The sequence below is a fragment of the Anas platyrhynchos genome, chromosome 16 (assembly GCF_047663525.1).
Source record: "Anas platyrhynchos isolate ZD024472 breed Pekin duck chromosome 16, IASCAAS_PekinDuck_T2T, whole genome shotgun sequence".
In the NCBI taxonomy this organism is placed as follows: Eukaryota; Metazoa; Chordata; class Aves; order Anseriformes; family Anatidae; genus Anas; species Anas platyrhynchos.
This window is the reverse complement of record NC_092602.1, coordinates 1181307-1208409: the sequence shown is the minus strand read 5'-3', so window position 1 is coordinate 1208409 and position 27103 is coordinate 1181307. Positions and strand designations below refer to the sequence as shown.

The following is a 27103-nucleotide window of genomic DNA, read 5'->3' as shown; positions in this document are numbered from 1 at the left end:
TCCTCGCACCGGGTTCCTCAGCTCGTGCCTTGCCCGGGAGGCCAGGGAGCAGCTGGGTTAGGCTGACCTGTTCTGCTCACCGAGCTTGCAGCTTGGTCAGCTGCAGATGGCCATCGTACCGCCTGCCTCTGGGCAGCCACTGCTCCCTGGGGCGCTGTGCAGAACCAAGCGGGCTGTCTGCGTGCCCCTCTGTGAGCGCAGCTTTCTGCCGCGAGCACGCGGTCCTGCTGCGGAACGCCCACCGGCACACATGGGACCATTTGCATTGCCAGCAATCAAGATGAAAAATGGATTTATAATAATTAAAAAAAACCCTCCCCAGATGTCCTCCCCACCCCGTGCTATCTCATGCTAGGCCCTGGTGTGGCTCCTCGGGCTGCGTGCCGTGGGGCAGGGCAGGTTGTGCCCCAGGCGCACAGTTTGGCACAGAAGCTGCGGTGCCGGGTCCTGGTGCTGGGGCTGAGGTGTCCAGGGTGGCATTTCTCACTGCGCTTCAAGCCCATCTTTCAATTTCCCCCCGTACTTGTCCTGTTATTCCAGCTTTCTTGTGGCATGTGGACAGCAAACTGAGCAGTCCTGATTTTTTTTTTGTTGTGTTGTTTTCTTCCTCTATGAAAATAAATGAATTATATATGTATATATGGACCAAAGGGTTTTCTCCAGTAGAGTCGGATATGCTTTTGTTTTTTGGAGTCTCCCTGGATTTCATTTTTAGCCAGCTTTTGTTTCTGCTTAGTTTGAGTATTGGGATGAGCTGAAGAAGGTCGACTTGTGGCATGAGTGCTCTGCTTGCGCTGAAAGCACATTTGGATCTGGAAAGCCTTTTAGAAATGGCTGCTTTTCTGCAAAATGCGGCTTTCAATCCCAGCTTGTTTACCCGTAGGGCAACTAAGGGGTCAATACGCAATGCAGAGAAGGAACCTTCACCTTCCTTCCTGTCTGTGGAGTGGGCTCGGCTCTATTTTAAAACTTTCCATCCCTCCGAAGGATGTACGGGCTCTGCTTCATTTCTCTTGACCTCGTTAAAATTTTTACTTTGAATTTCTGCGAGAGAATTAGAAGGTCATTGTTTTGGATCATCGTAATCAATTCCATGTAATTTATTCATATTTATGCATATGGAGAGGGAGGAATGCTTCTGAGGGGGTGAGCGTCTGGTGTTTAGAAGCTGAAATGCGGCGCGGGCTCCTGCAGCCTGCGAGCGCTTTACAGATCTGTTCCGATTTTTTAGTTGAGGAAACGTCGTGTTCCTTTGCCGTGACACCCATCAGAGCAGAAGCACGGCACGGCAAAGGAGAGAAGGAGAGGTGCTGGAGCGCTTTGCTCGTTCCGCGCTGTTTTCCCGGACACTTCACTCACGCTGTCTAGACTCAGCTATGCTGGTGTGATCTCTCACCGTGCGCTTGTTGTGCTGGAGGAAAGCCTCCCCGATGCCCTTGTTATGGGAAGGGCTCAATCTGTTAGGGACGGTCTGGCGATCAGCTGGGAACAGGGGCACTGTGCTGAGAGAGGCGCCTGGGGCTGCAGCTGGGGCCGGGCGGGCTGGGATGGCAGGTTTATGGTTGTCCATATAAATATCCTCAGCTGGGACCTGTGTTCCAAAAATTGACCTATGGAACAGGCAAACGCCGTAGTTCTGCCAATTATACGTTTTCTTTCACTACCTTGTTTTTTCTGAGCATGGAATGGGGTTCACTTGAAGTCGGTATTTTCTATACGTTGTAAAAATACTCAGAAAGCAGTCCTAGGTTTTTTTCTGAACAAATAAGAAAGGTAGGGAGTCCCTCGCTGGGTAATTTATAATCTCAGAGCCGATGAAAGGGGCTTAACCCTCCCAGTCCTTGGTTAGCGTGGTGTGGAGGTCAGCCTCTGGGGTCGGGGTGCTCATGGGCCTGTGTTTCATGTGGGGCTTCGAGGTATGCACGAGAACTATTAGAATAATTTCCTAGGCTGGGGTCTAGGGTCTCGGAGTTCATTGCCTTTTACTGGAGGCTTTTGCTGGCCCTCGGTCAGTTTCAGGATCTGCATTTCACAAGGAGTGGGTGCTCAGCCTGACTTTTGTAGAAATGGGAGTGATTTTGATAACGTTATTTAGGGCACGAGCACGTTGTGCAGGCTATTGGTGGTTAGTTTTATACAAATACCAAGTATAAATGAAAATATCAAATTTAAAATGGGGAACAGAAATGTTGGGTACTTTTGGCTGAGTGCTGTCACACTGCAGTTGTTTTATCAAGACACAGTGCTGCTGTGCTGCATTGATTTTAGGATTTATGTACCTGTATCGTTGCCCGTATGAAATTTTTATGGCCATTATATTAAAATGAATATTGACGTTTCTTGACAAATAAAGAAAATCATCTTTAATGTGGTTTAAATGAGTGATGGTGACATTATAAATTAGGCAAAGTAGATGTTAAGTGCACTGCAGCCAAGCTGGGGCCCTAATGGAGCCTGTTGGCTAATTTTCTAAATGATAGATGGCAATAGCAGCGTTAACGGCCTGATGCGGATTCGATTGACTTGAACATTCATTTTACGTGGTGCAAGCCAAAACTTGGTGCGAGAACCAAGGGGAAGCGGTGCCCAGCAGGTCCCCGGGCCGTGCAGCGAGCCCCTGCCTTCTGCATGCCACATCCCCGGGCTCACCTCGCGCTTTTTGAGGCAAATCAGCCAGCTTTGGTGCTCCAGCCCCGGGGCAGTCCCGTGCTCCCATCCCATTTGGCCACAGGTTCCTCACCGGGATAAAAGCAAACCCAGGGAAGGACAGGGAACGCTCCTCAGCGCTGTGCTCCCACTGGTGTGGTGGCACGTGGCACAGGAACTACGTGCAGCCTCTGATGGCTGTTTTCGTCCAGTTTGCGGTCACTTGTGGTGTTTTCAAACCTTCTGAAGTAATATAGATTGCTGAATTGGGATTCCAGGAACACCACGCTGCGTGATGTAGGCTGTGTCCCTTTGGCAATCAATAAGTGCTGGTGCGAATATTTACAGCGGGCGCAAAGTGCTTTTCTGTGTGCGTACCTCAAACTTCAAGAACCTTTAAAAAAAATTAAGAAAATCATAGTATTGAGAATCCATTTCTAATTTCAGGCTAGCAAAGTGATGTTTGGAAAGGTATTTGTAGGCAAAGGTTGAATTGTCATAAAATCGTTGGCAGCGGTGAACTCAGTCCAGGCAGCGGCACGGCTTTTGGTGTGGGTCTCCTACGTGGGCATTTCCTTGCAGTGATCCCTTTTCCCAGAGAATGTTAACTGTTGCGTTTGAAAGAAGCAGTTTCAAGCAACTTTATTTTATTTTTTTCCTTTCAGCATCCGCAGTGTTATGCAGAAGTACCTCGAGGAAAGGGGTGAATTAACCTTTGACAAGATCTTTCACCAGAAAATTGGTAAGTCGTGTTTCAAGTGCTCCTCCTGTAAAATTTTAAGGTTGACTTGTCTGCCACTTCTCTGTAAAGGCTGCAGAAAATTTGTATGGTAGGTGATCCGAAGAACACAGGAATATGGACAGGACTGGGTAAAGCAGAGGCCTTCAGGAGAATGAAATGTTGCGAAAGGGTAGAAGGTGAAGCAAGGCAATTTGTCAACTTAACTTCATGTTCTGGAAAACTACTGGAAAAATAATCGAATTACTTGGAAACATGTAGGAGAAAATTATATTACTTGGTATGGGCTTGTCAACAATATAATGTGTCACATCAGTTTGACTTTTTTTTACAGGGTAATAAGCCTTGCTGGTCAGGGAGCGGCTGTGCAGAAATACCCCGCGTGTTGTCCTGCCTGGCTGACGTGTGCTCTTGCTGGCAGCAGGGAAGGGGAGCCTGGGTGAAACTGCTGCGTGTGGGGCACAGCTGCTGGGAGAGCTGGCCCGAGGAACAGTTCCAGTGGTTTGGGGTGAGGACGGGGGGCTGGATCCAGTGAGTTCACACAGCAGTGCCCAGCGCCAGGGATCAGCTTCTGCACAGTGCCGTAGTTAACAGGGCAGTGCCGGGGTGAGGAGCCTCCGTGTTCAGTTTGCACGCTGAGAAGGACTGAGACCACACTGAGGACCAGGACAGGGCTACAAAAGATCTCCACGAACTAGAGGTACTGCTCTCCACCTGTGCAGGAGCAAAGACACGAACGCAGGGTGGAAAACCACTGATGGGGCTGGCATTTCTACCAGGCCGGGCTGTTACAGTAAGCTGTGACGTCTCAGCTCGATCACACAACTAAATATAAAACCAGGATTGCAGCCCATGAGGCATGTAAAGTAATCCTCCTTGGCAGAAGGCTGTGGCCAGTCCTGGCACCAGGCTACAGAACGTACATGGACCTGCTGGAAAGAGTCCAGCACAGAGCAGCGGCAGCGAGCAGACCTTACTTAGCATCTGCGAGGCGCGACCCACAAGGAAGTACTGAAATAGGGCATTATGTAGGCTATGAAAGAGAGAAGTGAGGCCGAACAGTCATAAACACCAGAAAAGTTGTTGCAGAAATGGTGGGGTTAGACTGTTTTCCAGAGGTTTTGCCTGTAATTAAAAAAAATATATATAATTTTCTTAATATTTAGTATTTGAATAATGGGATGGGCAGTAAAGCAGTGGAAGGGATTTTGTGAGGGGCTTGTGAAATCTTTGTCCAGTGGATTTTAGGAGTGGGTTGCCATACTTCTGCTAGGACAGTACACCAGCTCTTGTCTTGAGAAATGGGGACAAAATCATAAAACAGGCTGGAAAGACTCGAGGAGGTCAGTGGATCTACTTCGGTCTGAAGGACACCGAGACCGTAACGAGCAGTGGAAGCAAACGCCCAAGAGCAGGGTGTCGCTGCTCCTAGGGCAGCCGGTGCCCTTTGGGCCAGTCTCTATTTCTGGCAGAAGCAGAAATGTCGAGGACTCGGCCAGCTGGAGATGTGTGGCTGGGTAGGTATGAGAGTGTTGTGGAACGAGATTAGAGTATTGCCAAAGTAAAGTCAATGCTCTTCTTTTATGGTTTCGTAGCTTGTCATTGATAGTTTCACAGCTTTTTACATAGATGGGTGTGGAAGCTTGGGTCTGAAGTACGCGTACATAAAAATCTCATGAAGCTTTCCAGCATATTACAGTAATTGAAGGGTAGTCTGTGTCTTTGTGCCTAAAAACTGACTTCTTGTTCTGGCCACAGGTTCTGTATTGTACATATGTAGATATCTTGTTTGCTTGCGCTGACATCTTTCAGCACGCACTTCAGTTTAGCGGTCTGTGCTGAATCACTGATGTATTGCTGTAGCACAGCAGTTGCAAAATAAGTGGAATTTTAAGCAACCACATAAAGGTTGACTTGAGCTGTTTGTTTCTGTGCGGTGGCAATGAAATGAAGAAGTCTTTTTGAAAATAAAAAGTGAAGTTGGATGGAACAGCTTATATGTAACACACATTTGTATTTATGTAATTGAATACTTTTCATTAATAGTTGGTTCCAAAGAACAGTGAAGACTGGCAGTTACTCTGATAAGTTACAGCAATTACAGAGACTCTGGAAGAAATGAAAGATTTTATCTGCTTATTTTCCCTACTTTGGTAGCTATCAAGCCTAGAATTGTAGAGCCGAGGGTTTCATTACTGGGTTTGTTTTTTCCCAGATCCTGGGGCACCAGATGTGCAGAGAGCTTTTCCCCTCTCTCCTTGTCCTCACGCTCCATTGCCCGGACACGGGGAGGTTTGCTGTGCTCGCTGGGCTGCAGCCCGGGTCCCTTCTGAAGCTGGCTTCTTCTGAGGAAGGATTTAGGAGGGAAGAAAAAAGATAACATTTGACTGTTTTTAACAGAAGACTTTGCTTTGCACTTGAAAATATTGTATTTCCTTGCTGTGGTTGTTCATTTAAATTTTATTGCGTTTTCTAGCTTGTTCTTTGCCATTAAATTGGTTCTGTTTCCAGACATTAGCATAATTGCTTGTGGTAAAGTACCTTCAATTTTAGGCAGGCATTATGCAAAATGCTGCGAGAATCAATACGGTGTGGTAATTAAAAGTCTAATCACCTTTTCCCTCTTGCTGCTGTCTCTTCGTGGTGGGGACGTGCAGGGGGCTCGGCTCCTGCCGGACCCATAGGGGCAGGTGGGGGCTGAGATCTCCCCTCGAGCCGCAGCCGTCCTGCTGGCCCCACTGCAGCATTTATCATAAACTAAATACAAAACTTCATCAAGCTACCTCGTTTTTTCTTTGGCGAGTGCGACGTGGGTGAGGACTGCTGTGTTTTTTTTCCAGACCACAGTTCGTTCTGACGGCTCCAGTTCCTTGTTTGTTCTGGTTTTTCAGTGGCCTTTCGGATGTAAAAAAAAAAAAAAAAAAAAAAAACCAGCACAGGGCTTTGATCAGCTGTCTGGTGCGAGTCTGCCTGATACCGAGCAGGGAGTCGTTCCTGCTGGATGCTTTGCTGCTAACAAGCCTGCTTGTGCCGGGCTTACCGCTGCAGGCGTTTATCCTTCGTGAGCCCCCAAATCCTGGTGGGATCCGCGCTTCTGCTGTACAAGCTGTGCCCTTGTTCCCTGCCACCCCCCCCCAGGGAATCCCAGGGGCTTTGGCACCGAAACCTGGGCTGTGCCCTCCAGCACCAAAGGGAGGGCAGGGAAATTGGTGGCAGCCCCCCTGCGGGATTGGGGCTGCCTTTAGGGTATTTGCACATCCAACTCTCCTCCGTGTGCCCCTTTCTCTGCACGAGGGCCACGGGGTCGCTCCCATCCCCGGGAGGTGGCTGGGCCGTGCAGGAGCGATTCTCCAGAATGATCTTGAACTCTCTAAGAATCGCCGAATGAGTCAGAGGCCCCGGAGATAACAGAGCCACCCAGCAAAAGGCTCTGGCAGCGCTTAATGGCCCAGCACCGGCTGCTTCCTCCCCAGCAGAGGCTGCATGGGGAAGTACAGCGCAGCTCGGAGCGGGGCGCGTAACCACCTCGAGCTGCCTCTCTTCTTACCACATCCTGTTTGCTACAACACCAGATTATGTGTTTGCTTCAGAAAAAAAAAAAAAAAAAAGCCATTTTCTGCTATCCCAGTATCTGTAATTTACATGTGGAAGCTACTCGGCGGCTCGGCCGTGTTAAAGTGTATGTGAAATTCTCCGTGGGTTACGCTGCTGGGGGGGGGGGGGGATGTAAAACGCTGCTTTTGGGGCAGTTTGGGGATGAGCTGTGGGGGGTGGAGCTGCTGCACGTGTAACTGCCAAGTGTCAAACGTAGGGAATTAGGTCAGCCTACCACTTTAGGATCATTGCGGTCATTAAAGTGGAATCCCTTGGAGCAAACCTCTGGCCAGTTATAGTTTGGTGACTGGTGTGGACACATTGCACCGACCCGGCAGGCGATGGGCAGGGCTGGCAGGGGGGCACGCGGCATCCTGCAGCTTCGGGTCCTGCCCTGGGCTCGGCCAGAGCTTCTCTTGTGACCCTTTGCAGGCTGGTGGGACGTGGCACCTTCACCTGCACCGTTCCCAGCTTCTCCTCCATTACACAGAGAGTGGGGTTTGGGTTTGGGGAAGGATGAGAGCAGAACATATTTTAGCTGTGCCAGCAGCTGGTCATGCTGCAGTATGTGCAAGTACAAGCTTTTCACCTTGTTTAGTAAATAACTTGCTGTTTTCCCCCTGTGAAGCTCCTTCTAATTTCTGTTTTATCGTCTTGAAATAAAACACTTGCAGAAAGAACTGATTGACAGAACCCTATGGTTGACAAAATGAGTTTTAATTTTTTTTCCTCTGTGCCATCCGCTGTTGTAGAGCGAGAAATGATCTTAACTTTCTCTTCTGTCCCCGTAAATTGGCAGGCTCTGAGCTGGAGGTCTTCCCAGCCCCGGGCGAGCACTCCATGTCTGTGTCGGTGCCGCTTCCTGCACATCCCGCTCCTGGCAGGGCCCTCGGCATCTTATCTGCTCCCTTTGTGCTGCTGCAGCCAAGTACAGCCAGCGTGTGTGTTGGTGGCTTTTTAGCTGAGTTTTCAGAGCAGATGAGCATTTGGTCTATTTTAGAGTCACTTCTGCACAGACAACCTGCAAGTGCGGGGAGGGACTTTTCTGCCTGCCCTCTGCGGTTAGAGGGAAATGCGCTCCTGACCGTTCTGGCTCGTGTTTCCTCTGGCTTTGTCAGTGACAACTTTCTGTTGAAAAAAAAAAAAAAAAAGGGTGAGAACAGCTAAAGATTTTTTTTAGTGCAATGAATCATGCTTTCTGTTGCTTGTTTCTCTAGTTAGAGACCCATCATATTTCATTATTTCAGAGTTTTGATGCTAATGATTAGATGGATCTTGAGTTAAAATCTGTTGAGAAAAACATTCTTGCTCTTCCTCTTTCTGCGGCGCAGCGTGGCAGCACGGCGCACTGCGCTCCCCGCCATGCCTAAAAATAACGGGCTGGGAAAAGTACCTCCCTGGAGCATTATTTAGGCTATTGTTTAATTTAAGCATAAGATCTATGTGCCGTTGGCATTTTGAACTAATTAAATAGTCCTCCGAGGAAATAACAACGAAAGCAATAAAACTGTGCAGAGGGGAGAGCAAGTCACTTCGGCTTTTGGCTGCTGGAGGGACCGGGGACACCACCACTGCCCCCAGACCCTGGGCTGGTGGAGCCTCCTGGGGAAACCGGGAGCATTTCCAGAGCATCGAGGGGCATGCACGGGCTGCGGGAGAGCCTTGGCTGGCTGAGAGTGTCCTGGCCTCAGACTTGTGCTCAGTGGTGCACGCCAGACCTGTATCGTGGTGATTATTTTACTCTGGTCTGGTTTATTGATATTAAATAACGGGCAGCCATGTAATAGGGAAAGCAGTTGTGTGCTTGGCAGGGGTTTCTGCAAGAGCGAGAAGGCAGAGTGTTTATTCAAGTGGTTTTCTTCTGGGGTTCCGTTTCGGACCTGGAGAGGACGGCCACCGCGCAGAAGTGGGCTCCATCAAAATCAGGAAGTAGCTGGCGAACAAAAAAGGGATATTTAAAATGCTGTTCAGACCGATCTTCTTCTTTCTGCTGTTACTTCTTATTTTCAATTCAAGTTCAGACTAAAACCTGGATTGTGGATGGTCCGCGGGATTCTTTTACGAGCCTGTTGAGCACATGCTTTCCTTGGACAGTTCATGTGATCGGTTAAAAGCAACGCAAAATCCAAACCGCAAGTAAATATCGGAAACTGTGCGATTGTAAACCGAAACAGAAACTGTCCGTGTAAGATGTTTCACGCTGGAGCTGGTCTTTAACAGCGATGCTCCACTTGCACCAGACTGGAGCAGGAATGCGAAGGGAGAAAAAGCGCACGCTGCAAGCCCCTCTGCTTGCTGCATGCGTACCCTTCACAGAATCAGTGCTGGGTTTAAGATCTACTTCCTATCTCATCATTTAAATGTTGCTGGAAGCTGCATTTCTCTCAGTATACTTTTTGTTTTGCTTTATTGTAAAATAAGCATGACACTTGCATGAATTACATTGAAGGATCGTTGAGAGGGATGGTGATGAAGCTTCCTGCTGCAGACTTTATTTGTGTTTTGCCTGCAGGCAGAGGTGTCTGCCTTGTGTGTCAGGGACAAATAGTATCCAAAGCCATATAAAAAATGTATGTGTTTGTTTTCCTTTTTCTTCTGATCATAAATAATTGAGCATTTCTTTGTTGGGATGCAGCCTGATATGCTCCCATGGCTTTCTTTTTGGACATGTTGATGATACTGAGTTGTCTGATTCCTGGTGGAACTGTAGGTTAAGTTAGAGCTTTAGAATAGGAAAAATATATATATTGTCCTCTGGAACTTCACATAATAGATGATGTACACATGCTAATACGTATTAACATTTATATACAGTACAGTTCTGGGAAAATTACAGTCAAACAGGCTTCATCTCAGGAGAGCAGTGCAATTACACAGTTTTGGGGTTTGGTTATTAAGAATTCAAAGCACTCTAGAAACTTGGAACTCCAGAAGTAGTATTGTAGGGGATAGGTGATGAGCGTAATGTGTACATATACGGGTGTAGATATATAGAGATGACAAATTACAAGTTATCTGAATTTTATCCAAGAAATTTCACTTGGATGTTCAAAGTTTTCAGCAAAAACACGTATCAGAGAGTAAACCCCAAGCTGATGGGGAGGTGTCTGCAGGGCACTGGGCTCCATCAAAGACCCATGTAGAGAGCTTTGAACTTGGATGTTACAAACCCATCCTTGTGGCTTGCTTCCACACCAAAGATAGTGTTTTCTAAATACCTTTTTTTCTATTTGCTTGCACTCGCTTAAGCTTCCATAGCCCCCTTCTGATGCAATATCCTACTTGTGCAGAACGCGGTGACACCGCACAACCTCAATTTCCCTCCCCCCTGCAATTTCTCAGTCAATCAGAAGCAGTTGCACTCCTGTGGAGTTTTTATCCATGTGTCTTGAAACAATTCACAGACTAATTAAGCCTCAGAACACCACTGTGAAATAGGTAAATATTAGTTTTCCACATCTTTAACGTGGCATAATAACAACTTTAATGAGATTTACCTGCATAGCTCTGTACAAATAATGAAGCAGGTTCTCTGGTCCTGCCAGCAATACTCGTTCATCTCAGTGGGATAACTCATTAGTAAGGGGAGAAAAGCTCGGGTACCAAGAGTACAGTAAGTGGAATATAAATTACTGAAGCTGTTAAGTTTTCTAACTTTCAGCAGTGGTTTTAAGAGTTACAGCAGTCAGAAAGTCGCAGAGCTGTGGCTATCGGTTGCCCGAGGAATTCATTTGTGGATGAGGGAACAGACATGGGTGTTTGCTATAAGCCTTTCAAATGCTTCCACGGTTCCATACAAATATCTGCCCTATAAAAGAACGGTGTGTATGTAGTACAGCCTGCAGCCCCCAGGGAATTCGTCCAGAGCCGCGAGGTTCTTGCTGCAGGACGTCACTGGTGCAGTGTCAGGGGTGAGTAATGAGCACCGTCGGACCTCCGAATCCTCAGGCTGGAGGGGAGCAGCACAGTAACCTTATAGGGTAGTTGCTTCTCTGTTTCCTGGCCCGTTTCCACTGACAGCATTATGTCCAGCCAGTGCCGCCGAAATACCCTGCTCTGCGATGCGTGCCTGGCTGGGTGCTGGGGAGCTGGGGTCAGACGTGCACAGAGCACTTCGGAGCGTTTCAGTAACTTCTTTGATTCGAAGGGGAAGGTCTGCAGAGAAGGAGAGCTGTCTGTTTCTGGCTCCCCAGCTCTCAGCAGCTTTCCTCTCTGACCGCACAGGGTGAAGCTGAGGACAGCTCTGAAATTCATGCAGGAGAGTCCTCTGCGCCCTGTCGCTGTCGTTTGGGTGGCTTTGCTCCTCTTTACCTCACTAAGCACTGTATTTACTAACTAAATACCACTGGTGTGGAGTTTTGATACCAGCCACAGTGTAAGTCCTCCTGGATGTTGTTGTGGAGCGGTTTGCTTCTTTGCAGTGGTTTAGCTCCTGAACAGGGCTTGCAAAGGGGAACATCGGCACCAGAGACGTGACAAAACCCTTCTGCTGTTGTTGTTCCCTATTATTCTATACTACAATTATTCCATGTCTGCATTAAATGATCCTATCGCCCATTTTCAGAAGCACCCCCAGCCTGCTTTGTGTGTCAAATAATTCACAGCAGCGACCTGGGCACGGCTTCCAATGCTTCAGAAGCAGCGGTGTGCTCTTCGGTAACCAGGGGCATTGCCTACAGCATGGTTAAAAGATGGACCACGGAAAAATATTGATCAAGAACATAGCTGTCACATCCTTCACAGGGACTGAGTATTCTTGTGATGTGGGGAACGAGGGGATAAATAACAACCACCACGGCATTTTAAAGCTGCTGATACTTGTTAGCCTGCTAATAGCTCGCTGGTAGCTGCTAATACCACAGACTTGTGAAAGTGGTGGGAGTTTCTTGTATTTGCAAGTGAAAAAAGAACAAAACTCAAGTCCTCTGTTTCGTGATGAGCTCTAGTAAAGGAATTGAACCATGTTCTTTGTAACAACTGACTGATGGAAATGAAATGCTTCATGCTGTATTTTGTGGTCCTGTTAAAAATCAGAATGTTTTTACATATCTTTGTTTAGGGATCTTACTTTGAGGTCTTACAGAGATAGGTACTTGTTATGTGCACCCATATTTTGTCCCCCACCTCTGATGCATTCAGTGCCTTTGATACCCCACTTCCAATGTACGTGTCGGTCTCCTTTTGTCAGCTGGGATTCTGAACGTTGGGGAGGCCGGAGTATGAACCATACATAATAAATGTGGCTCAGAGGTAGGTTCTGCCCATTCTGTTCTTTTCTTGGCTTTGAAAAGTGATCTATTGTATGCTCAGAAATTCAGAGGTGCATTTCACAAAGCTCTCACCAAGATGATAAGTGTGCCTTTTTTTTTTTTATTGAGGCAAAGATCAGAGGCAATTGCAGCGAGCGAAGCATAGACATCAATTTCTAAAAATGATTTGCAGCGATGTGTTAAAAATAAAGCATTTTCCCCTTCTCCTTACAATTCCTTTCATCGTTTGAATTGGCGTGCCACCACTTGACGTCCTGACAGCTGCTGGTCCTGCCCTTTGGAGGCACTGAACTCGAGGCCAGGGCAGACCGTGGCGGCCTCATTTAAAATGCAGATTCTGCAATCCAGGGCTGTGCTCCGACCTGCTCTGCTGGGGCTGAAGCAGAATAAGAGCTGAATGCTCCCAATAAGTTGCTGTATTAGCGCTTCAAGAGCCTCTACCTTGTAAGCCAATATTGACAGAGATTTGACAGCCTGGGAATACTGCTCAGTGTCTGAAATGGGCATGCTGGAGGGATAGCGAGGTGATGCTGTGCTCATGCAGAATTTAAGACCATTGGAAAACATGCCCAGAAGTAAGGATAGTCTTTAGGGACACTTGGAACTTTTTAGCCAAAATTTATTTTCCTGTGCTGATTTTTGAAGTTATTAAACAAGCTACCTGGCAGCTTGCAGACTAATTTCAGCTCAGTTAGCTTCTGTTCTAGGAAAATTGTTCCGTGCTTGTCACCGTTGTATGCAAGTGCTGTCTTGTAAAATATAATTTGTTCCTTTACCCTGCGTTTTATGCGCAGTTATGTTTTAATTTGTGATCTATTATTGTTAATGAAAAGTGAACGTACATTAGGCTTTAATAGAAAAAATAGGTTAAAGGCAAATAGCTCGTAATTGGAAAAAATAGTAGAGAAATCTGTGGTGCCTTCTGGGCTGTGAGATTTTTTGTGGCTTTGTACCTAGCCAAAGCTGTGATTCCTACGCAGATGAGTTTTCCCGGGTAGTAGCAAGCCTCTTTGTTCCTGAACAAGGAAATCGTTGGTTGTCTCAATTCTGGAGCTTTTAGGTGGTCTTAATTATCCTGTGCTATGGCAACTGAGCACAGGTACCACACAGAACGAGATTTTGAACTTGACTGGATCTTCCGTAACAACTGCAGGCAGGTTCGAGTCACTGTTTTTGTGTGCTTTGATGATAGACCTCTGTCCCTAACTTTCTGTGCCCAAAACCCAGATCTGGTGCTGGAAGTGGTTGTGGATCAGGAGGGTTCTTGGAGGGAGGGACCTTTGGGAAGTGCCCCAAATGAGGGACAAACCTGCATGTTCCGTGCTGTGATGAGCAGTGTCCATGTGTCCTGGCGAGGCTCGGGTGGGAGCTGCTCCTGTCTGGGGCAGGAGCTGATGGGCAGCGAGCCCTCACCGAGCACAGTGCCCATGTCACTGCCCATTTGCCTTTCATTATGCTGTATTTATACACAGCACGTTTAGCCAGGGTTTGGGAACAGCTTGGTATTTTTGTTTTCTAATTTGCAAGTTTGCTTACTAGAAAGAGTCTACATCAGCACTTTGGACCACGTTCAGGTCCGCTGTAAATAGATGCAGCTTCCTTGCAGGCAGTGGCATATTGAATACTTACATCAGGGCTAAAAGGACCTATTTTTAGCCCGGCTGTCCTACCTAGTCACTTCTGTTTGTTTTAATAAGATTTTTGTTTACTCCTGTTAAAAGGGTATTTGAATCAGATGCTAATGAAATTCCAGCTAGGATTAAATAAGTAGGTTTTTTTTCCAAGGCTGTTTTATTACAGAGTTCCTCATTAATTTTATTATTATTATTCTGTGCTCTCAATTAATTGACATTCTGGTGAAGATCAGGAATGTAGAGGTGACCTTTAGACCGTGGCAAACGGCAGAAGCTGGAAGGAGCTTTAACCCCAACCAGCCGAGAGGGCAGCGTTTCCCAATTAAAACTGTAGAGGAGAGGGCCACATTGCAGCTTCACAGTGCATGGCTCGCGAGCCAACGCCGAGCTGCAAACCTCAGGCATCGTCCTCCCTGAAAGATGTCTTGTCTGTTACCAGATTTACTGCAGATAATGGCATCTGGCACACTTAGCTGTACGGGATTGTCCATAAGAAGAAAATGTGAAAAAATTCCTGTCCTGGAGCTGGGTGGGAGCCGGGTGCTGCCTTGTTCTCACGTCTGTATTGCTGATTTCATCCATCACCTCGGTGTTACCAGGAAAAGCTTTAAAAAATGTATTTATTTTTCCTTTACTACTAGCGATCTGATTGTTGCAGAAATTATATAGTATAGAAGAAATCTTTAAAGCCAAAAGCTGTCAACATCTTTATTTCATAAATAATTGCTGGTTCCTTTTATCTGTTACTTAACGCTATCATTTTTTTAATTCCTGCTTTCTGTTCTTATTTTTACGTGTGTAGTTAACTGTGCTTATTGTGCTTTTCGTCAGTTCTGCTTGAACTTCTTAGAACTACTGTCACTTATTCAGTGCTGCTTCTGTCAATTAGTTTTGCTATTATCTGCGAGCGACGGTTTCTGGCTAATAATTTTTCACTCAATCTCAGAACATCAGCGAAAGAAGAGAGAGGTATCCTTTATGCTGCAGTGGAAGTGCAGGATCCACGGATGTGACAGGAGGAGAAGCAGAAGTGCTGGTAGTGCTGAGCGTGGAGCTGTCACTGGGATTGCCTGGGCTCGGGACAGCAGGAGGATGCTGAGCGGGGCTGTGGGGACGGGCAGGAGGAGCACATTGGTGTTTGAAGTCATGCCATGAAAGAGTTCATATTTTAAGGTCAATTGTTCAGAAGGGATAGAAATCAGGGAATAGGGCTTCTTGCATGAAGAATTTACCCACGATCTGTTGAATTGTGTATAACATTTGGAGGTTTAGACTCCTTTGGGCTGTGCTCATGACTGGGTGGCGCAGGTTCCGATTGTTTGTTTCTCTGTCAGTACAAATTGTTCTCCTGGCTTGGCAATCTGTTTGCTTCTAGGCTTCCCCAAAGACTTTTCCTTAGTATCCCTGTCCTCCAGGCTCCACAAGGTTTCCATCAGGATGGGGTCTGTCTTTTACAGTCTCTGGATCCTTCTTTGTGCCTAACCATCAGCCTCTGACCTGTTACCCATAGAAATGAAGTTTTCCTGCTGTCCTCCCATCCCCATTCCATCCCATCCCATCCCCATCCCCATCCCCATCCCCATCCCATCCCATCCCATCCCATCCCATCCTGTGGGTTCGCCTCCTCCAGCTGCCTCCACAGCCACACAGCCGTGCACATCACAAGCTTACGGTACCCGATCCTCCTCCTGGTTTGGCTAGAGCAGATCTTCCAAAAACCAGCAACCTTTCTTTGAAGGGATGTGGTTCTGTGATGCAGTGACTTTCTGCTGCTGTCTGATGGCCCCCAGAGAAAGGCTCTGGCTTTGGGTTTGCCACTTGTATGTGGTGACATTCGGCATTCCTCGCTTTGTGAGAGATGTGTCTTGGGAAATGCTTCTTAGTGACTGTGTAACGTGCGTGTGCATCTGTGTGTGCAGTGTGCCTCAATATATATGTGTGTAAATGCTCCTAGTCAATGGGTTTTTGAAAGGAAGAAACATCAATTTTTTACGTCAAGCTGTTATCAAACAGTATTTCTTTACTGGGAGTGAATTTATTTCTTTTTCCTACAAAGATAATGGCGAGTAGCTGATACATTAATGATCTATAATGGTTTCTAACTTCTTCTTTTGGATGTCTCTTTTTTTAAGACAGCAGTGCAATTAAAAAAAATAAGTATCTTAGTGAGAAGAGGTCTGTCTAATGCAGCCAGCGTAAGCCTGTCATTGTTCCTTGTTCTCTGTCCAATTGAACAGGGCCAAAATGTTTGGAATGGCATTGTTGAAAATGTGTGTTGCTATATTTTCACACCCCTCCCACAGTTGTCTTTGTGGGTTTATTTTGTTTGTGGGTTTTTTTGGTAAGGAGCCAGTAGCTGGGAACACGCCAGGGATTTTTCTTTCACTGCATTCATTGCTGTTTGTGCCACTCTTCGGTCTCTTAATTACCCGACTGTAATCTTCTTTGGTTCATTGTCCAAATAAAAGTTCGGTCTATTCAGCACTATTTTGCTCTGTGCTGCTTATGTTTCGATCATGTGTAAAATAAGAGTTAATGAGTTAGGTTTAGGTCCATGAGTGGCACTGTTGCGTGATCCAGAAATACACAATTTCTGTCTCGGATTTGCACCAAATCGGGTTTATGCCGTGTTTCCAGTGCCGACAATGGGATGCCAGAAAATTTGTGCTCTCTAGCGAGAACAACTTGCGTGCATTTCGGGGCAGAATGTGTCATCCTCTGGCGACGAGCGGGTCGGGGTGTGCTTGGTTTCCAGACAGGCGGCGGGGATGCTCTGGGACTCTGCGGGCACTGGGCAGCCTCATTGAGAGCTCTGCCAGCCAAGCTGCAACCCAGACAGGCGCTAAGAGCAAACAAACAACACAGGCACTGTCACTGCAAATGGCTGTCAAGGAATAGCAAACGGGTTCGGTTTGGGTTTTTAGGAGTCCTCAATTGTTTATAAAATATTTCAAGTATGATTCTTTTTGGTGGGAATAATTAGAAAGTTTGCAAAATCTTATAAGGGAATCCCTTAATTGGATTTCTTTCCTTATTTAGAGAAGAAAACCCAGTTTGTATGATCTTCAAAGTATCATCCTAATCAGCTTAACGAGTATTGGAGTTGTCTGGCCATAATCCCTTGTTTGGTATCTAATTATGACTAAATCAAGGGGTCCCCAGGAAAAGAAGCTCTGCTAATAGGAAATTTAACCTGGGATCCAGATATAGCTAGAGGGGCTACCAAGAAGCCGATAAATCTTTTAATTATGCATAAATTAGACATTTTGTCTGCCTGATCAGTGTTGCTTTGTCCTCTGTGACTGATGCTCCTGAGCAGTTTGTTATTTGTTTTCCTTGGGTCTCTGACAGCATCAGATGGCAGTGAGTGGAAAGAAAGGGCACAGAATTTGTGGCTGGCCCTTAAGTGCCCTCCTGTGCGCTGCAGCAGAGCTGCTGCATGGTGCTGAAGTGGGCTCTGCATTTTTTAAAAGATTGGTACGCTATGGAAAACACGAGGCTTGGTAGGTGGCTGTAGTATTTTGTAGCTGACCACGCAATGATGTGCTGCTTTTTTGGTAGAACCATTTTGCCGTAAGTTTAAATTGCAATGATGTTTAATTAAAAAATAAAAATTAAAAAAAATCTGTTGGGTATAACTCTGTGAGTGGGAAAGGGGCAGCAGGATGTGGCCGGCAGCACCCAGCCCGGCCCCGGTCGCATCCTGCTGCTGCCTGGTGCCCTGGCCGACAGCTTCATGGCCTTACCCCAAAAGTTGGGTGTGACTTGAGAGAGCAAATAGTAATGCTAAATAAGGGAAAATATTGTCTGTGAAATGGGCTGAAAGCATGCAGTTACAGCTCCAGGGGGCTTGCAGATGCCCCACGCGGGCAGCGGTGACTGCAGACCCCGTCTGCAGAGAAAGGGGAGAGCAGGGGCAGCAGAAGGGCCGTGCTTCCAGGGGACAGGGCCTAAAATGCTCCTGATGGAAAATATTCATCAGCAGGCTGCAGAGGACGTGCGGTGAAGTCCCTGCGAAGGAGCTATAAAGATTCTGATGTCGCTTGCTGGGCTATAAAATCCATTAGCGGTAACGTTAACCAGCAATTGGAAAACGAGAACGGAGAAGTGGCTGGTTTTTATCACTAAAGTAGGCAATTCTAGTTAAAAACAAACAAACAAAAAAGCCACCGTGGGTAATACCTGCTTTTGCTCTGAAAAAACCTCCAGGATCTGACGGGTGAAGAGGAATGGAATATTTCCGTGCGTTATGTAAACATCTCATAAAGTCCTCAGCAGGTGGAAATTGGAATGTGCTTAATATACCTCTGGGAGACGAGTGAGCTTTACCATCCTTCTCTGTTCAGAGTGCTGTAGACTCGCTTGATAATTAATATCCCTGAGCTGTGGCAATTAGGGATATTTACACAGGTATACGCAGTCCATCAAGTCACCAGAGGTTTTCTGTATCCTTTTTTACAGGTTTTCATGGTAATGTTACATTTTCCTCTGGGGGAAAAAAAAAATCCTTTTTTTTTTTTTTTTTCAGGCTTTTTGCTTTTTAAAGACTATTGCATGAATGAAATCGATGAAGCTGTCCCTCAGCTGAAGTTTTATGAGGAGGTAAGCTGCCTTTGGCTGAGCTGCGGGGCTGGGAGGGAGGCAGGGGGGCTGCTCGCAGGGCAGGAGGGGCACACGAGGCCGCACGGTGCCCTGGGCTGTTCCAGCTTCACGGTGGGATGGTCGATGTGCAAGAGACAATGTCCTGTATGGTAACACTTGGAAAGGAGCAAAACTATCATTCTAAGCAAGTGCAAGAGGCTTACAAGAAGTGATACAGCTTGCATCCAGTTGATCTGTCGAGCTTATGTTATGAGAGGGGTGCAGGTGATTTTTTTGCCTTCTATTGGGCAAATGGTTAAGATTCAGAAAATGGAATATTTGCAGGAAAAAATTGCTCAACTTCTGGCAGTGGTTTTATTTGCATATTCTGAAACTGTATCTTCTTATTAAACTCAAGTTAGCGAGGCATTTTAAAAGCTACTGCTGGAGTTTTTAGAACAGAATAGTTGCAGTCAGACTGGACCTACCGAAGCCTTCCCCGTGCCCAGCCACGGGGCGCCTCTTTCTTCGTAGCATGGATGGATGATGCCCTCTTGTCTGGAGCTGATTTTGAGAGGCTGCCGGGGCTTGTAGAGAAAGCAATGCAACTGGAGTGTGCTCTCAAGTGCTTCACACCTTCCTCTGGCTATAGAAAAGAAACCAAGCTACAGCTGCCCATGGCATTGCTCGAGGGGGCTGGTGCCAACTCCTGGCATTTCTTGGGCATCCCCCTGGCAGCACAAACACCCTGTGGAGTCCTGCAGGTGGGAGAGGGCACCCCGAGGGGCACGCAGGGTGCTGGCGACGTCCTCCCACCCCATTGGTACAGGGCTGTCACTAATGCTATCACAGGTGCTGGTCCTGGTTAACACACACACACGCGTGCTGTTAAAATACAGCCCGTATTGCTCTGTGTTAATTAGAAGTGCCGCCTGAGATAACCTTTTGTCTGGATTACTATCAAGCTGATGAGTTTAAAATACCTCTTGCTAGTGGGCTAACAGCACAAAATAGGGTAAGCTGGTATCAGTTTGGAGATAAATCCTTAGTGATACGCTGTTCCCCCACTCAAATTAGACACTTGCTTTCAGTAAAGGGGGATTTTTTTTTTTCCTTCGTTTCCATCTTTTTATACGCTGAAGATGTCACTGTCATAAGTAATCAAAAAGGCAAGTTGTAGCAGATTGTTTAGCAAGATATTTTTAGCTACCTCTTTATCTCTGAAACAATTTGAAATTGTATTTTTAGGTTATTAGCGAAGTGTTGCCTAAAAAGATTTTAAATGCTTTGTCATGCACTTTTAGAAAAATCCCATTAAAGATATTTAAAGAGAGGCTCATTGTGTTTTCTACTGTGACATACTGGATTCAGAACCTTTTCTCTTTTTTTTTTTTATATATTTGATTTACTTACTGCATTTATTACATGTAAAATAATTTGAGTACATTGCTACATTAAAAATCACTTGATGTAGAAGGGCTCCGTACTCCAGGGATTTCACATCACTGCAGCTTAAGTCACGATCAGGCATTTAAGTGCATGAGTGATTCATCCAGATCGGTTTCAAAAAAAAAAAAAGGAAAAAAAAAGAGCTTCAAGGTGCTTGAAAACCAACACGTTCTGATTTCAGAAGATACTTTGTCAGATGCTTCTTGAAGGTGAGCTGAAGTTTGCTGGGGAGGCACTGAAATCCCTGATGGCACTGTATGGTACCTCTGGGTTGAGTGGTGCCGAGGGAGATGCAGCGAGCAGAGGCAGCTTGTGATTGTAAAACCTGATGGCATCAGCGGGGCCACGGGGTACTGTTAGGTGCTGGTAGGTGCCTGTAGGTGCTGGTAGGAGCTGGTAGGTGCTGTCAGCTTAAAGCCAAAGTCTGGAGGGCAGCAGGTTGCGTTCACGTGAAATGCATCAGGGTTTCTCTGGTACTTTTAATTATTTCGAGGCATTGCATTAATTAAAAAAACATTTCTTTGGCAAAGATGTTTTGAATCATTTTAATTATAAAATGATCCCAAGGGGGAAGTAGTCACAGATGGTGAATTGTGGTAGAACTGTTGCCTTATCGTTGTCAGCAAACAAGAGGCCTACAGCTGGAAAAACACTGCCTTAATTACGGTGTTCCACCTTCAAAGACAGATCGCTGCGAGTTTGTCACATGGAGACCTGTTCAAGAGCTATAAAGTACAGCTCATCCTGTAAGTGGAGCAGCTTCTGAATGATAGAACAGCAACAACAAAAGTTTATTGTGAAACGGAGGCAGAACACGTTTTTTAAATCCTTACTGACCCTAGGAAACCCTGGCACCGGGGAGCGTGGCGGTGCCCCAGCCGCCTTAATGTGCGAGCTGGCCCCGTGGGACCGCTGCTGCTTCCCATGGGCACGCTGAGCACTGCTCACACCTGCAGAATCCTGGTGTATCTTCTGAAGTCATCTTGTTCCCCACACGCAGGGCTCAGGTGCAGCCCGTGGCTGAGCTGCGGGTGGCTCTGAAGCACGCTGGGTCCACTCTCGGACATCGGCACCCGGCGTGCCATGGGCACCTGGAGCAGGGCGCAGCTGGGAAGGGCTCGTGCTGCTGTGCGGTGGATATTCAGAGCATCTAGAGAAGTAATTCGAGGAGTCAGTGCTCTCGAGTGTTACAGGGGCAAGGCCAGTGCCCTCCATCCATGGGCTGAGCAGCTGGAAGAAGACCTGCAGTGCTGCTGCTGTGCCTGCTTGGTGCGCGCTGCCTGCTTGGCCCAGCTGCACGGGGTGTGCAGGGAAAACTCAAAGCAGGGGGAAGTCACTGCGTCAGGGTGGCCCTTCTCAGGTGGAGAACATAGAGCATCGTAGGAGTTTTAGGCAAATGAGTTTCCTTGTATAAAAAAAAGAATTAGAAAGGAAATGTAACGTCACTCGTAGCTATGGTATTGCATGTGGCTTTTTCCTATGAGTCTCACCTAAGAAGACAATAAAGTGAAATAAAACTTTAACCAAAGCAAAGTCTTGTTTTTACCAAATGAGTGAAAAGTATTAAAAATGTACTCATCTGACGGCTCCTTCTCTCTGGTATTGCAGATAAAAGAATATGAGAAACTGGATTCTGAGGATGAGCGTTTGACCAGAAGTCGGCAAATTTACGACACTTACATCATGAAGGAGCTCCTGTCCTGTTCACACGTGCGTATCCCCAAATTTCACACTGCTGTTTGCCTTGCTGGAGGAGCTTGACAGCAGTGAAAGTACAAAATAACTGCTAGTTCATTCAGAAAACAAGTAAAACTGCTGCAGAATGAATCGTTTCTGCAAGTGCTAATGTTGCTGTGGATTTTGGTTTGAAACCCGTGGATCTGGGCTTGGCTGAATTCAGTGTGGGTTTTTGTTGTTTTTTTCAGCATTGAAGTGTAAAGTGGTGGTGTGTGCCACCAAGGTTGGTTAAATTTGGTGGTATGCAAAGGAAATAGTTGGAGATCTGTATTTCTTTAAACTAAATCTCTATTGTAAAATACGGTAAAATGAGCACAGTTTGTGGGTGTAGGTGTGTGTCTATGCACACTTAGTGTGCATTAACCTGTCCCAACCCACAACATCCCTGTGCCCCACAAAGCTCAAAGAAATGTGAGCGGCGAGGCTCTACAGAGCAGTGGAGATGTTGATCTCCAATATCCCTGGAAGCTCAGAGCAAAGTTTTATATTGTGTCTGAAACCCATCACACGAGCTTTTTCTCTTTGGATTTGTTTGATAAGCAGTCTTTCATGCTGAACTAGAGACAATGCACTTTTTAGCTGCAATATGGCAAGTTAAAGACATGGGGCTGTGTTGTGACAGATCCAGCTTTGACAGAGTCAATGAAAGCACGCATTTCCTCCAGCTAAAGCTTTGGCCCACTGAGCTGTATTTAACACTTCGACTTGCTCTTATCTAAAAGACAAATTTGCAGTGTGTTTTACTCTAGTTGCGTGGTTTCTTTGGATGAAGGGTTTAAGCAGTTCTGTTGTCAAGCATGCATTTCTGTCTCTGTAGTAGTGAAAAGTCCACCTCAGCTCTTTTTATCTAGAACTGTCCCTGTATATGTTTTTTTTCTTTTTTAATGAATTTGTCAAAATAGCATCATCTAGCATTATCTCCCTTCTTCTCATTTTCCCCACTCCTGCTTTCCAGCTTTAGACTAATTGTTTTCCTGCATCATTTTACAAATGTTACAACAATATACTTCAGAGAAGCTATATTGCACTCATTCTAAATTATGTATATTTATCTTTTCATATGGTTAAAAGAACAGTGCTGTAAACCATAAATGAAACATTTCCAGCTGAGTTGATAATCTTTGTTTTTCTTTTTCCAAAAGCCTTTCTCGAAACAAGCTGTAGATCATGTACAAACACATTTAGCCAAGAAACAAGTGCCAGCCAGCCTTTTTCAGGTGAGGTTAAGACAGTCTGTTGAAGTTTTCTTCACTTATTTGACAGTAAGTGACTTTGTGCATAATACTTCAGGAGACAATAAAATGGTACTGGTAAATATTCTCTGTAATAGTGATACTGGTACATTTCTCTATGTTGAATAAAAATTATAAATTACTCTTCTTTGTATCTAAAACATTTGTAAGCACAGTTATGAAAGCTTACTATACCTTGGTGTATGAACAGAATAGTTTTCAAAATTCTGTAATTTTAAGCCATTAAACGGTTTAGAGTAAATCACTTTACATCAGGAAGATACACTTCTTGTTAGCATAAACCAGGCTGTTTAGTGGAGAATCTGCCTTAATGTTACGGTAATGTAAAATCTTTGAAAACGTTTTTCCTTTTTCTTTGATTTAAAAATATTTATTTATAGTTAATTAAGGTGAGGAATTAAGCATTCCTACTAACTTGCTCATTTTTGTCTTTCCACAATACAAAATCCAATCAGAAGTTACCTTTTTAAACGGGAGTTTCTTTACCATTAAATTTTTGGTGCTTTAAAAAAAAAATCTTTCTAAAATTTTGAATTGTTAAGAGAGTATAAGATTTGCATATCCTCTCTTTGAATATAAGAAGTGCTATCCTGGCTTATTTGCAAAATTATTCATGTTTTATGAGTTTATTTACTTTAGGAAATAAATGAAAAGTGCACTTTTTCACTGTTGTAGCTCTAATACAGATCGGTAGAAAACAGGAAATTCAGAGTTCTGCTAACTTTTATAGTTAGTTGCCTTACACCAGTTTGTTTGTGCAGATAATGAACCTCATCAATCGTGGGATGCATATAAGCTTCAATTTCCTTGATGTAGATCCTAAGTATTCTTATATATTGCAAAAATGTGCAGATTGCCCCTGCCTGATTTTTCTTCCTGCTCAGTGAACTGTTTTTAATGTTGCAATTAGGTGAACTGACAAATTGATGACTACATTGCTTGAGTTATCTCTCACTGCTAATTGGGTTGGGATTTGAGATGACTGCGTGCCATCACGCATCAAGAGAAAGTATTTCTCCTTAGAAAAAGTCACTTGTGAACTGAAGGTGCTGACTTCGTTCTGAGGTCTGAGAGGAACACCAGAAAGATGAAGGGTGGCAGCAGCTCTGGCAAGCACAGGCTGCACAGGAGCAACCAGGTGTTCTGCTCAAATAGCTGAAAGAACTGTACCGTGATTGCTTTGTGAAGCTGTTGTCAGTAGATAGGTGCTGTACAAAGGGTTCACACAGCTCCCCACAAGGGAGATGTTTAAGGTTTTCTGGCTCATGAAAATATTTTGTGTTTGACTTCAGAGCACCTGCTCAGACTCAGAAAGCTAAATGAAGGCTAAATGCTTCACTTAGCCTTATTCAAGGCAAACACAGTAAATGCTGTAGTTATGCAGTGCTGATGTACAGCGTGGAAGAAATCTGAATAGCATATAGAGTTAGAGTCACTGCAGATTTCCAAACCAGACATTGGCTTGTGAACTTCAGAGGTTCCCAAAACTTGGCGTGTGAATTGTGTGTGTTGGGTAGGGTTGTGTAATCAGCTTATTGTCTACTTAACTATTAAATGTGTTTCTTAATCCTTTTTTAGCCATATATAGAAGAAATTTGTGATAGCCTCCGAGGAAAAATATTTCAAAAATTCATGGAAAGGTATGGACGTGACCTATTATGTGAACTTTCTACCTACTGTAGCAGGCAGTCAGGTCCCTTAAGTATTGCTGTAAAATAAAGCTAAAAATGTTTAGTAACCTTCATGTAATGGTTGCTTAGTGTATTATCAGTAGGCTTTGCAAATGACTGGCTTTGTTGTATATCAAGATTAATGTCAGGATGTATCAGAGGCAAAATTTTATTTGTAGATAATTCTGTTGCTCCGTGTAGCAGTAATAATGGATTGCAGTTTGAACTTAAAGATTTAAAAACACAGAACTGTGTTGTTATGGGACGATCTCAGGGGTAGCCATCTCTTGCGTGTGACCGAAAGACCCAGTATTTCTGTTTGGTGCTGGAGCACCTTGCAATTCGGCAGGAAAAGTATGGTAAGGAAAATGGGCATAGACCTTGCTCAGCCCTCTAATGCTGGAGGAGCTGAGTGTATGTGCAGGGTCTGTAGTGCAGCTCTCATCCAGCTGCAGTCAAGTACACGGTGTAAAATGATGCGGTGGTTGTCTGCAGTCAGATGAAAGTAACTGTAAAAATGTCTCCATGGAACTATTATTTATTCCTTTGAAAATAAAGACTTAATTATTTATGTAGAAACAGGAAACTATTTTGGTGACACCTTGTGGGATTTTTTCCCCCCATTTTAAGATAAATATGGGTTTAAAACATTTCTCAAAGTATGTAAAGGTTCATTAACATAAACAGAGCTGCCTCTGTTTTCTTATAATTATCTTTGTCTTTATATAATTTAAATGTTTGTTATGTCCAATTCCTATAATTACCTGTCTCTTTATGAAATTTGATTGTAAATTCCTAAGTTAGTTTTTAATTTTTAAAAAACAAATAAACATGCTGGAGGAGAGATTAAGAACATACTGAGCACTTACAGCAATGATCTTATCTGATAGCTTTCTCTTATAAGGATGTGAAGTATTAAATCTGTGCTGCCTTTTTTTGGTGGGGTAAGATTGCAGTCCTTAAAAAGGAAGGCTGTCATTTGGTAAAGATCACAACATATGTAATTGCAAATTTTATTTTCAATATCAGAGTACTGACTTTTTCTAACTTTTAAACCTTTTTTTTTCTACAGTGACAAGTTTACTAGATTCTGTCAATGGAAAAACGTGGAGCTAAATATTCATGTAAGTACTTACACATATATTTATCTTGTCAAAGGCAGATATAAGAAAGAAAATGATCAGTTTTGAATACTGCTGCTTAAAAGGCCTTATCAAGAAGTACAGTGAATGTTACTGATCCGCTGTTCTATTCTTAGATGTGCAGTCCTCACAGTTCCTTTCTGGACAACCCTTCTGCCTCTCTTGGTTAATAGCTGTATGGTTTTTATAATAGCTGGAAGAAGCTGAACTGCTTGAATTGCTTCTTCACAGCACCACGCCACCTGTCTCCTGTTTCCCACAGCTCCAGCATTGTCCCCAGCATGCCTTACCTCAGCCTCTGCTTTTGTCCCTGTGCACTGCTCTTGTACAACTGCATAAGAATAGCCCTCCTCTTCTGCAGGCTTCATTATAAGATTGTCAGTCTTAGGCAAGAGCAGTCTCGTTTGCCTTGCTGTTTGTTGTACTCCACACAGCATTGCTTGCAAGTATGTTGAAATAAAAACAATAGAGCTTCTTTTCCCTAAACAATAAATGCAATATAAATGTCTATAGTTAAGCCTCTTACTGAAAGACTGGTCTGTTTTTTTCTTTTTTTCCTCCCCTGCTTACAGCTGACCATGAATGATTTTAGTGTACATAGAATAATTGGAAGAGGGGGATTTGGTGAAGTGTATGGTTGCAGAAAAGCAGACACTGGAAAAATGTGAGTACATACACATTTTATTTTAAAGATAGCTGTAAACTCTGAACTATGTAAGGAAATCCTTCCAGTCATTGCTTCCAAAATCACTGCAAAGCAGTGTCAAATTACTGTATGTTTCCTCCTAATTAAGTTTTATCCCAAGAGGTTCAGATTTCTGGATCATCTTTAAGCTTTGTTTGATATTTGATCCCGTTATGTGCCATGCAGCAGGGCTTCAGTCTGGTGGAGTTCTTAAGCATGTCCTTCATTTAAATGGTCTTGTCAAAATTAATGGAGACTGCACATGTGTTTAAAATTAAGTATGTGCTTAAATGATTTCCTGGACCAGAGCCTAACGGTGCTGAATGATATTTTTATGGAAACCGTGGTGACTGTGAGGTGTTATCTCCCTTCTGCTGAAGGCTGCTGTTCTTGCAGCAAATCCCATCACCTCGTTGGTGCTAACACAGTGTTAGGGGATGACATAGGAATATGACCTCAGCGTTGGTCAGTCTGTAGGGTCTTGTCTGGGCAGAGACTGAATATGGTACTTCAGATCTGTGTAATTGCATAAGTTTCTGCCCTGATGAGCACTTGTTTAACTGGCAATAGCAGTGATGCTTGATTACATTTGGAAGAACATAGTTCCAGTGTTGGATTTTGTTTAATAGAGATCTTGGTGGGAACTCCAAGATCAACTCTGTGTTTAATTTTTTTCTTTTTCTGGTCTTACCATTCACACACT

At 44.7% G+C, this 27103-nt stretch overlaps 1 protein-coding gene across 1 annotated transcript in view; it reads left to right on the top strand.

Moving 5' to 3' along the window:
• Positions 1 to 27103, top strand: part of GRK3 (G protein-coupled receptor kinase 3) — a 65513-nt gene that overhangs the window by 10283 nt on the left and 28127 nt on the right. Inside the window, exons 2-8 of the mRNA XM_038187525.2 lie at positions 3312 to 3388; positions 18412 to 18485; positions 21522 to 21623; positions 22793 to 22867; positions 24482 to 24543; positions 25646 to 25697; positions 26288 to 26379. Coding sequence (XP_038043453.1) covers positions 3312 to 3388; positions 18412 to 18485; positions 21522 to 21623; positions 22793 to 22867; positions 24482 to 24543; positions 25646 to 25697; positions 26288 to 26379 — 534 coding nt within the window. The remainder of the gene's footprint in view (positions 1 to 3311; positions 3389 to 18411; positions 18486 to 21521; positions 21624 to 22792; positions 22868 to 24481; positions 24544 to 25645; positions 25698 to 26287; positions 26380 to 27103) is intronic.